The following is a 12,906-nucleotide window of genomic DNA, read 5'->3' as shown; positions in this document are numbered from 1 at the left end:
TGTCACCAAAACAGATGCAATTCAAATGCCAAGAAGAGATGACTGCTAGACAAAATTGGACATGTAAACTTTTTCAAAATGTTTGATCATTTAAAAGGATTCTAATAAATCCTACTAAGGAAAGAGCAAAATAAATTTCGTTATTTGCAACTCCAGATAGAAATAATCAATATAAAATAATGCCCTTTGGTATGAGAAATCCTACGTTAACATTCCAGCTTCAAATAAACATAATAACATCTGGTATAGTAAATCTAACAAATACATTCATGATGTCATCGTTTAAAACGGTAATGGAAACCATTCGATAAATATTTGATCGACTGTGTCGTACACTTCTTACAATTAATTTAAGTAAATGTGAATTTTCTCGTGCTTGTATAACATTTTGAGATCATTTAAGTTAAGCCTGTAGAATTTAAGGTCAAAATTATATCGTACTCTTAGTACAGAGAACTGATGTGATTTTTGGATATGGCTGGATATTGTGGGAAATTTTGCTCAGATGTTTCAAAAATTGCTGAACCGCTGACCAAATTGTGAGTAACAAATCCAATTTCATTGGTCTGACAAATAGAAGTAAGCTTTGTGCAATTTAAATTCCATACTTAAGATTATGCTAGTTCTTTCAGTTCCACGTTTGATTCAATTATTTAAAATGTATGTTGATGCAAATGATGTAGTTGTTAATTTTGTATTGATTCAAGAAGATAAAAATGGTGTGGATCATCTAGTGTGCTATTTCACTAAAACACTAACTAAGCAACATAAACTGTTCCACAATCAAGATGAAATATTTGACTTTTTTATTGGCTTTGCAACAATTTAAAGTGTATATTTGTTCAGTTCCTTCTTGGAATATTGTATCCAATGATCATAACACCCTTACTGTCATGAACAATGACAATCAAAGGTTGAGATGGAGTTTGATCTTACAGGAATACAGCATTGACATCAGGCTCCTCAACGGAATGGATAATCTGTTTGTAGATGCATTCTCATGTACAGATGCGTACTATATTGCATTTATGTATATGTTGTGTTATTCATGAGACAGCTTTGTATTAAATTTAATTATTATAATATCAGATGTATATTTGATTAATCTGTAAAAGAAAGCTCTCATGCATAACAAATCTTTATTGTTTTTGTAGCCAAAGGTGTTATTGAACAATTGTAAATTTAGTTAATTTTTTTACCTTAGTCTTTGAATGAGTTATCAAGTACCTGACTGTTATCAGGTCTAGCCTTATTTTTTACAAACTTAGAATGTTCTGGAAGAGATCTGTTGACGTACATCCCCTGGTCATGTTTTTACTCTTAGGTTTTATATAAGTTGAGATAGAAATAACAATGTAGGTTTTTTTATTTGGTTTTAGTTGGTGTTGAATATTTTACATACAGATGTGTTCTAGCCACATGTTTGCAGGCGTTCAGTGCGTTTCAGAAAATAAGATGAACAGTGACCCCAAATATTTGAAAAATAATGCAAATGAGGTAATATGAAACAAGTGTTACAAGGCAGATCTTTCCTTTGAAGTCGAACTGCTTCATTCGTTTCAAATTAAACGATTTCAAGGAATGTTTGCGTCATACAGAGTTGATATATTTATTCCATGATAGAGTGCCGTAAGCTATGACTCCTAAAAGAATTTTATGAGTGGCACATTCAAGTTTGTCATCTCTGCTATATATATATATATATATATATATATATATATATATATATATATATATATATATATATATATATATATATATATATATATATATATATATACTCTTTTCCATTTTCCATTGCTTTCGAGTAGTACTTCTAAACAATACATTATTTATTTTATAGAACTTAAACACATTCTAATTACACGAAGCATGTCATACTAGAAGTTAGCTTACCCTCATTGTCGTAAATACCTATACATACAGATAGAGCAATTTTGTCATCTGCATACATTAAAATATCAGTATGATTGCGTACCAAAGGTAGGTCATTGATAAACAGTCTAAAGAAAGGAAGTCTTTTAATTAATGCTCAACAGTAACATGGAACTGATAGTGTGATAGTTTCAAACACAACCTAAACAAATATTTTGAGATCTGCTGTTCAAATAAAGGCTAAAATGATCGTGTTAAATTTTAGCATCCATAAATCTAAAATTGCTTCAGAAGAATACTCTGATAAACCAGAACAAATGCCATTCTAAAATCTAACAATAATACACCATTAACAATCCTTTTAGCAATATTTGTTAAAAATATATGACAGGAGTGGAAAGTCTCCTAAACCTGGTTAATTTTTGGGCAACAAAATTATATGTTGATTAAAAGAAATACAAATGCCTAAGACAGACGACTCTGGTTATTTTGACATTATGGAAGAAAAATAATAAGACAGACGACTCTGGTTATTTTGACATTATGGAAGAAAAATAATAATATAAAAATATAATTTGATGAATGATCTCTTGTCCCTTTTTAAAAGAGAGGCGTCCCTTTAGCAAATTTCTATTTGTTAGCAAAGGAACCTCTGCATATTTAACATATACAAGTTTCTTTCCCACCTCAGCAATCAATACCGATTGTCAATGCAATCAACACAGTGATGACGGAGAAAGCTGAAGATGTTTATGATGTGGCAGACGATACACCTCTTCTTTCTAATCAGCAAACAGAGAACAAGGATTATGAGGTACATGCAATCATAGTCAGACGTTTTCTCTAAATCAAATTCCCAAATTTCTATCAAATAAAAGTGAAAGAATGTTGCGAAAGGTATGTATTTATTTCAAGCACGTTTAAATGTATTGAAAACGGGTTAAAAATGTTAATGAACTTTCCGCGAGGAATGTTCACTTACGCCACAAACCGTTGTTATTATTATTGATGTCAAAGATAAGTCTATTTCTAAAGTCTGATTATTCATGTCTAGAGGAAGTTAGAATCCATTAGGTGTGCACATCAATCTTTCCAAAACAAGATTGGCTGGGGCCAAATATACCAATAAAACATATTATGTGACTATCGCCGATTATACAGCTCCCAGTATCAAAATGATTCCGCAAGTTACAAAGAGTCTGCATAAGATTATTTGGTCACTGCTAATAAGTATCAGTATGCTAAGTGGATTAAGCAGGTAATATTATATAATTTTGCAGTCCCTAAGAAATTTTTTTTATCATTTTCTTTTCTCTAATCTTTGACAAAGGTTTGATAAACAGTGAAAAAAACCCCAATTACATGCATTAAAAACAATGTTGTCTAAAGCGAAAATCAAGACCTTGTTGAGTTCAGCTTCTTGGTTTTTGCGTTTGATTACAGATCAAGCATTTATGATTCAACCGCTTCAAGAAAGGTCACTTTTACTAACATTTGCGGTCATTTCAGTCAAATGCACTATTTGTATTTTTTATATATAAAAAAAAACATTAACCTAACCAATGCTGATTTTTGTATATTGTGACAAGATTAGAGCCTAACATAAATGATATTTTTTGTATTTGAACGTGTTACTAATGCACTGGAGATTATATAAAAAAAAAATTAAATAAATTCTTGAGGAACTTAATCACCTTCTCTCCAGTCGACCTTCCGGATATGTTTGCAAATTTCTTCCGTGACAAAGTACAAACCATTGGAGATAAGCTTGACACTACAATTTCCATTGACTCGTCGTCACCATACAGGTGGGATACAGAATTTGAGCGGGAACCATTAGCAGCATTTGAACCTGTTTCTATGGATTTCGTACGTACAATCCTGATGAAGAGTGCACCAAAGTCACGTGAACTTGATCCAATTCCAACATCACTGCTGCTTGAGTGCTTAGATCGAGTATTGCTTTCACTAACTGATGTTATTAATACCTCTCTCTCATCCGGGCAATTCCCATCATTTTTCCAAAACTGTCAATGTAAAGCCTCTGCTAAAGAAACCAACACTAGACCATAACGATTTAAAGAACTACAGCCCAGTTTCGAATCTCCCATTCATATAAAAAATCTTAGAAAAGGTTATTCTGTCCCAGCTTGTATCTCATCTAAATTCAAACAGTCTGTTTAGCAATGTACAATCTACATATCGCCCTTGCCACAGTACTGAAACTACTCTTCTAAAAGTAGTTAATGACATTCTCTTTGCGTTGGATAGAGGAAAATTACATTGCTCGCCCTCCTCGATTTGTTTGCAGCATTTGACAAAATAGACCATGATATATTTATTCACCGTCTCCACCACGTATTTGGCATTCATGATACAGCCTTACTGTGGTTCAAGTCCTACTTGGTCAACAGGACACAAATTGTATCTGCAAATGGAATACACTCCAGCCCAGTTGATCTATGTTGTGGTGTTCCACAGGGGTCTGTTCTTGGACCTGTTCGCTTCATTCTGTATACTCAGTCGCTCTCAAGTGTCATAGATCATCATCCAGTGTCTCACCAATTGTACGCTGATGACACCCAAATATACAAATCTAGCCACCCAACTAAAGTTGATACTACCATCCAAGGTATAGACAGGTGCATTTCTGATGTGAAATTATGGATGATATGTAACAAGGTGCAGGTGAATGATGACAAAACTGAGGCCATTGTGATCACAAGACAAAGACTTTCTCATTCACATCCTTTACCTCAAACAATAAATATCAGCAACACCAACATTAAATTCACACAATCAGTACGAAACCTAGGTGTTACTCTGGACAGTACTCTCACATTGCACCAACATGTCATGAGCATATGCAAGGCTGCACATCTTGGGCTGAGACGCATCAGCTCCATTCGCAAATATCTTTCAGTTGATGCCATTAAAACACTTGTGTTCATTAGTACTTTCAAGACTGGATTATTTTAACTCAATTATGTCTGGTTCATCTCAATATCTGTTCCAGAAACTTCAGTAAGTTCAAAACACAGCTGCTCGGATCATACTTAGAGTACCACGATCAGAGCACACATCCCCGCTGCTCTGTACCCTACACTGTCTATCCATTCGATCCAGAATCAAACACAAACTTTGTTCTCTGTGCTACGTTTCCTGTCGTCCAACATACCTATCCGACCTCACCGATGTGAACACACCAGCAAGATACTTTCGCTCCTGTTCTAACAATCGTATACTCATTATTCCCACTATGAAAACAAAGTCATATGGACAGCGTTGTTTTGCATAGCAGGGCCCAGCAACGTAGAATGAATTGCCCACTGAATTTAGACACAAAGACACAGTGATCGCATTCAAGAGGGCTCTCAAAACTCACTTATTTCGACTGCAAGAACAAACTTAAAGACCTAATAATGTTTCATGTTTTTTTTTAATTAATGTTTTCTAGTTTCATGGTGTTTGTTTTTGTAATCATATCATTATAGGTTTTTTATCTTAGATGTTGTTGTTGTTGTTGTTGTAGGGTTTAACGCCATTTTTGAGCACACGATAGGCTATACATGGCGGCCAGTATTAATGGTGGAAGAAGAACCCAGGAAAACCCCGGAAAGAACCACCGACCCACGAGAAGCTACTGGCAAGCTTTCTCACATACCCACATTGGCCAAATCCTAGACTTGAACCCATGCAGACAGGTGAGATGGCAGTGATCCATAACATTGAGCACTTTAGACCACTCAGCCACTCAGGGCCCCTTATTAAATGCTAAGCGCTATACAAAGTCCTCATTATTATTATTATTATTATTATTATAGGTGCATTATTTTTCCAATATCCTTTTACAGACCATACAACGGCAGTGCAAATTCACAGACACTAGAAAATGATATTCTTGCTAAATATAATAACTACCGTCACCAATTAAAATATCATTCTGTTCATCGATTATTCATGCTTTTCTAAAACTAAAATGTATCAGTTTCAACTCATTTTAATAATTTGGAATGTTGTAGAAAAATTCAAATAAAAAATAATACAAAATAAACTAAAACAATGACATTTCCAAAATGCGATGCAGAAGATTTCGTTTCTGAGTTCATCAAAAGCAGGTCTTGTAAACCTTTTTCTAAGCCATATCTGTAAAAGCAGGGAGACAAATGAATAAAAAGTTTGGAGAGAAGATAATTGCGAACACGTATATAAGGAAAAAACTTAAACAGTACATCATGAAAAATCATAAACCCATCTGTAAACAAAATTTAGTATTGTACATGGATTACTTCAATGCATCAAATCTGACACCACCTTCAAAATAGTCTGTATTCTATCATTTGATTATTACAAAAGTGGCTACATTTTACAAAGTCTTAAAGTGGTGTTTCAGCATAACTAGATATTGATCATACTATTCATTGTGTCTTTTGATTTATCTGATCAAGAGTAACAAAACCAAATGACTGCAATGGTTAAAACAAGACAAATCAAATCCACTAAAAACATGTCGAAACTTGTAGAAAATGCCTTCATAAATACAAATGAAAGAACACAATAAAAATGTAGAATAGTTTAAAACTGCTAACTTTACAAAAAATGGGATTTAAAAAAAAAATTAATCATGTGTTTGCCTGTTTTATAGCTTCTCTAAACTTTGTTAATATGCAATACAAAGAAACGAATGTACTAGTTACAGTTAGACACAAAAAAGTAGACATTGATTACAAATATCACAAAACTTGTGAAAAACCAACTCATTCCTAATTTCACACAATTGAAATGTTATCCAACATTTAGTCAGTAAGTATTCCCAATTTAAATGCGAAAACCCATTAAAGTGTCTAGTACACTTTGATGAACATATTTAGACTTGTAAATTGCACAAGTTCAACGAACTAAAGTTATATTATATAAGCTTTTGTCTATTGTCTTGATCAATGTCCTTTAATTAATTATGCTGTGATTACAAGTCTCTACATGATGTTTACAATAGTTCTCTTGTCTAATTTAACTGTCTGTTTTAGACAACTTCTTACAGACAACATATCAGCTACTGGTATTATGTAAGTTAGCATGTCGGTACTTCTTGTTAGATGAAGTAATAATGATTGTTTCCTAATTGTTGTCATACCTAAAAGTAGTGCCAATTTCATTAGCAGGTAAAACAAAATACCACCATCACCAATTCACCAAAATCATAGTTTAGTCTAACGTTTGAATCTGAAATATATATTGCTGAATTCTTATTGAAATATTTTCAATTGAACTATAGTCTTGTTGAACAAAATTCATTTATAAAATACTTTTTCACAATGACTTAAGCAGTGGAAACTTAATGAGTAATATATATTTTATTTTGCGCATAAAATGCGTATCATAAGATTTGATACCTTGATTTAGCCTATATAGATCTACTGCTTTAGGTTCTTTGCAGTCTTGTATTAAAGAATATGTCTATCCTATTTTTAAACACTTGCTATTATGGAGGTTATTTCTTTAGCTAGTAGTTTCCTCCAGTATTCAATTGTTTCTGTTCTGTAATTGTAATGGTGTTCATGTATACCATACCTACTATATCAGGTGTAAGTTCTCCAAAACACTTGTGTACAGTTCTATGTTTTCAGGTCCATTCTCGTCAAGTATTTATTTTTTACCATTTATGTATCACAGATCATGATACGCAGTACGCAGTAATATTTCAGTTATTGCTTACATGTTAAATAGTTTTAGATTTATAATATTGGTTTCGGAATTAAATCTTGCTCTTCAGGTAATGGTTCTTAACATTCAGAGAGACGTTTTGTAATCTGAAACATATCATTTGATTTATTACTTGTAGTAGTCTCTCAATTATATCAGTTCAATGCCAACATGGTATTCCACATCCATTCCTTAACATCTGAACTGTCCTGTGTAAATGATGTTGATATTTCCTAACATACCAAGTGATGTATTTGTCTCATAGCAAATCAATGTCAAAAGTGTAACTTTCAGCAATGCTCAGTGGTTTGTATGTAAAATAGTTGCCTTCTGCCGAGTATATTTGAATTTGTTAAAACATTTGATTTCTGCCATATTAATTGACGCGGGGGCCCCGAGAGGCCAAGTTGTCTTAAGCGCTTACCGTTACGGATCACTGCCATATCACCTCTGTATGCATTGATTCGAGTCTCAGATACGGCTAATCAGGTTATGTGAAAAAGCTTGCCGGTAGCTTCTCGTGGGTCGATGGTTTTTTCCTGGGTTTTCCCGTGTTCTTCCTTCACCATTTATACTGGCCGCTGAAAAATGGCTTTAAACCCAACAACAACAACAACAACAACAACAACAACATTAACTTACGCTTTAAACATAATTGTAAGAAGAGAATAAAGGGCATTGCTTCTAAGTTGAGTTTTTGTTTAATTTCAAATAAGTCCATTTTGTAAAATTTAAAATGAGAAGTCCATTTTTTGTTTAATTTAAAATAAGTTTATTATTTATTTATTTACTTATCACAACTGACCTATTTTTGAACTTTTTGAGGCTTTGTACATTTTGTTGCCGCTTTTCACAACGCCAAGAGCTTAGAAGTGTTATAATATTTTTATTCAGTGGATTTAGGGTGCTAATTTGAGACTATTTTACTAAGTGGAGGTATTATAAGTAAAGGCCAAACAAATGTAAAGTGTATAATTACCGGCTTTAAGGTTCAAAATGTTGAAATTTTTAGCTTTAAAATTCTGTGCTGTTTGCTGTGTGTTCATAATAGGTCTTGTAGAAGAATAAACCGATGGACAGGCTCAATTGATATATTTGTGAATGATTCGTTCGATGGTACTTAACGCACACTATCTCTCAAACATCAAGAAAATTTTCCACAATCTACCTTCAGTCATCTGACACCATCTTCTATGTCGAGTAGATAACACGTTTGGAAATTATTTTTTAGTATCTCCTTTAAAACATAGACTCTGAAAATCTATTTTTTCTCTGTCATTATAGAATCATGGTAGACATGGATTTAAAAATAAAACATCAAGAGAAGCAAACAAATGTCTTCTGTACAATCCCTTCTGCCATCATAGAACTCATGTGGCTATGTTATTTCGAAAAGATAATTTAGACGAAGGCAGGGTTCAAATTGCCTATTTTTAAAACAATAATCAGAAAATAATGGTTAGGTGGATTTTGGTGGCCTATGATAATTCCAAATACAATTTATGTGCATTGTAGGGATTTAATGGCCATATAATTTCGTAAACCAGATTTTGATGCATAGTTGCATTTTGGTGTCCATGATTTTTATTGTTATCTTTTAGAGATATATTTAAAAAAAATTAAAAACAAGAACAACACATTGAATATTAATTTCTCTTTATGAGTTTTTACTTTTAAGATGAGTTCATCATTAAATAATGTGCTTTATTTCAATATATTAAGATATACTTATAATTGAAGTTTTGACCATGGAAGAAAACCTGGACGATCTAGTTCATGATTGGCTGGCGGATAATGTACGTGACCCTGCTGAAAATATGGCTTTGAAACTACGTCTTAGTTTCTATATAAGAGATGCTTTACGGAAAATTAGCTATTCCTAGCTTAACATATGAAGAAGATTTATTTGTGTTCAATTCATTTGAGAGAATTTAATTTATTTATTGCAAATGTTTATTGGATTTACAAAATGCTCAGACTTTAGGATTTAGTATCTGTTGTTGGAATTACTGTGAATTCATTTAAAGACAATTTGGATTATATCATTGTGATGCATCTAGCCTATTGGTACATCAGCACAATATATTTAATTAACTGTGCTGTAAGTTATTTAAATTTTTCAGTTTTGTATTTTAGGGCAATAAATGATATTTTGAATTTTGAAAAACCTTGCCGGTATTCCCTCTTTTAAGTTTTGTACAGTTTAGGACAAATCATGTTTACTTTCAGTGTTGAAATATCTCGAAACAACATCAAGGTGGAACATTATGATGAATACATCTTTTTGCTGATAATTAAACAACATAAATGCGTTTTGGAATAATCAGATTTATAATATTTCTTTCGTATAAATGCACCAACAACAGCGAGTAACTTTTCAGTTAGGAATATTGCTTTGATTTTTTTGAAATTTCATTTAGATGCAAACTAACTATGTTGTATTAATGTAAATGTAATATGTTTTATTTACCCGTGGGGTACCTATACAGTGTGATTAGGACATATGTATTTGATTCGGTTCAACAAAATGGATTAGATATTGGTAATTTCGTTCAGACACTCGCACCAAAACTGAAGTAATGCTCCATCTGTCTTGACACAAATTATGAAGTCATATATACTTTTACCATTTTCCAGAAATAAAGAATCTGATTTGTGTGTTGATGATAACACATAATTCCATGTTGGAGGATACATTGGAAGGAATTCCTGGTCCGGCTAATAAACGATAATAAAGTAAAAGTTAATTCGTTTAATGTATATTAATGGTCCTAGTTTGAGAGTGGGGGTGTCTTTAAAACGAAACATTTAAATTATGGAAAAGACTATTTAAAGATAAATGCATTCTAATAGCTAGATAATATACGCATACTCAATTTCCGATGCCAACAATTCCAGTGGGACTGAAATGTATCATCAAAGCAACAGTCCAGTAACTTTAATTATCAGCTTGACCTGTTTGTAATTAAAACATGGGTTTAAGAAAGGTGAAAGGTGTTGGCTAACATAAACGTAGTTATGACTTCAAAACAATCTTTAAAGAATAATCTAGGTCATCGAGTGAGAAAAAGGAAGGGATAATTATGAACAAATAGTGTTTGAAAACAAAAATGATGTGCCTCAATAAAACATGAAGAATATAGAGCGATCATTGTCTTTGTGACTCGCAGTATGCATTCGGTGAGGACGCAGTCTTCCCCTTGAATGGCTGCATACTATGTAATCATATGCATAATAATAAGCAAAATTATATATATGGCTTATATACCAAGGAAATATCACTAAACGAAATATGACTCGGAAAAAATAAACACACCACAAAAGACCATGACGTGTCGTGGGTGAGGGGAAACATCTGGCATATATAACACAAGTATGTCAACAAATATTTATTCAAACAAGAAAAGGTAGGCAAATATAAAACTTTGACAGTGAACGAATGGATTATCGTATCAAGTTTAATATATTTAAACATTTAAGAGAAACATATAATGTTTCGTTCTGTTGCTGTTAGGCATTGTCTTGACGCCCTTAGCCTCGTTATCAATACACTTCTGGTTTGGTGCTGCTCTGATTAGAAAATGTGAAACGGGTATATTTGGAGGATTATGCTGAATATTTGTCTCTGAAGGCAATATATTCTATAAGTTACTACATCACCAGGCAGTTGAAAATTAACATACAAATGAGGTAATTAGGTTCTTTTTGATTCGAGAATGAGTATGGCAGCGTTAATGCTGTATGGATACATGGATGCACACTTTACCCATAACGAAACTATACTCGCTAAATTGCCGACCCATAATTTGTTCTGGAATCCTTTTTTACGCAGTACTGATATTTGTAACATTCAATTAAAATGTAATTTTTGTTTTTTCTTAATGACTCATTATGCTCATATTTTAAATGCTCAGTGTTATTACGGACCACTCTATGAAAAAAGCATAAATGCATCGATCTGAAATAGTCTTATATTTTATGAATAAGCATGCACTTATCATGGCTATTTATAAGTTTTAAAGAAGATTGGTATGAAATATCTTTTGGACAATCAAATATTGTCTTTCTAAATGTATAATTTTAAGCATAATGTATTTTCTCATTTAGAAAAAAGCCCTGGAATTATTGATGTCTTGTACTCCAGAATATTTGGATCTAGCAAACGCTGATAAACTGAAAAACCCAAAGGAAGATCGCCATGGAATCGAGGTTTTGTGCCTTTGTCAGTATCTAGAGAAGGTTGACAAGGATTTCCGAGAGAAAGTGAAAAGAACAAAATCGTTGCGACTTGAAACCGGTATTGAAGAAAATTATCGAGATGAAGCAAATGCACATTTTGAAAACATATTGCTGGAATAGATGTCCATGACTTGTACATATTATTAGTGCTAACACTATTACATTTGTCACCCTAGACTATTTTTATTCTTGAAAATTGAATTATTCATTCTTACTTAGAAAGTATGTATGAATTGGATCTTATTAAACAAGATTAGATCTTATTTTTCTCTTACACCATGTAGGTTAATAATTATTGTAATGACAAAAACGGCGATAAGTTTGCAAGAAGTTTAAGGCAGACGGTGTCGTCTTAACTGAGATGTATAAAATATGTAACGATCATCGCTGTTTATATCTGAAAATAAACTATAAGCTTCAGTATTGTTTAATCGTAGACATCCTTGCACGTGTGGGATGCAAGACAAAAAGACAGATTGCTCTATTATACGGTACAATGTTTTACCAATCAACCCTGATAACCCAGCCTACGACAGTCATTAACACGTCTGGAACTGGAACGTTACTTGTCCCTACAGCTGTTCAACTCGGATTTCAGTATCACACACATATACTTGAAATACTTATGTTTCTCCTTTGACATTCACGCGTATATATTTTTAGATACAGTGAATCGAATTTGTATACATTTCAGTTTACTTTGAACTGCATTCATACCGTAAAGCTAAAACTGTTTAGAAAGCGTAAATGAGGGGATATGTAATACATACAAAACCGCGTTTATCTTTTGTTATGGGAGCTTGTTTGATATGTCTCATAAATACGTCTTAACCTGACGTCCTCGACGTATCCTTACGCCATATAAAACTTGTTGTTTTCGCTAACTAAGAACAATACACGCATGCAGTTTTGTGTATGTGATGTTTTTAGATGACCAATGCAAGGGTAAGGTTGCGATACTTTAGTGACAAAAGACTACTTCTTAATTCGAGGTCTATTAAATATGTAGCAATCGTAACTGTTGATGTCTGAATATAAACCATAGTTAATCGTAGAAATATATGCGTGTAAGAGATTAAGACATATTTC

At 32.8% G+C, this 12,906-nt stretch overlaps 1 protein-coding gene across 5 annotated transcripts in view; it reads left to right on the top strand.

The window, feature by feature from the left end:
- The window catches only part of LOC149785544 (uncharacterized), a 66,289-nt gene extending 54,052 nt beyond the window's left edge, over positions 1 to 12,237 (top strand). For all 5 annotated transcript variants that reach the window (XM_089979345.1, XM_089979344.1, XM_089979343.1 and 2 more), the window contains 2 exons: positions 2,567 to 2,689; positions 11,686 to 12,237. In XM_089979345.1, the coding sequence (XP_089835471.1) occupies positions 2,567 to 2,689; positions 11,686 to 11,937 (375 nt within the window). In that variant the 3' untranslated portion in view covers positions 11,938 to 12,237. The remainder of the gene's footprint in view (positions 1 to 2,566; positions 2,690 to 11,685) is intronic.
- Positions 12,238 to 12,906: the final 669 nt, after the last annotated feature.

Source organism: Sinohyriopsis cumingii, chromosome 13 (assembly GCF_028554795.1).
Source record: "Sinohyriopsis cumingii isolate HCF-2022 chromosome 13, ASM2855479v2, whole genome shotgun sequence".
NCBI lineage: Eukaryota > Metazoa > Mollusca > Bivalvia > Unionida > Unionidae > Sinohyriopsis > Sinohyriopsis cumingii.
Note: the sequence above shows the minus strand (reverse complement) of the source record. Positions and strands in the feature narration are given on the sequence as shown.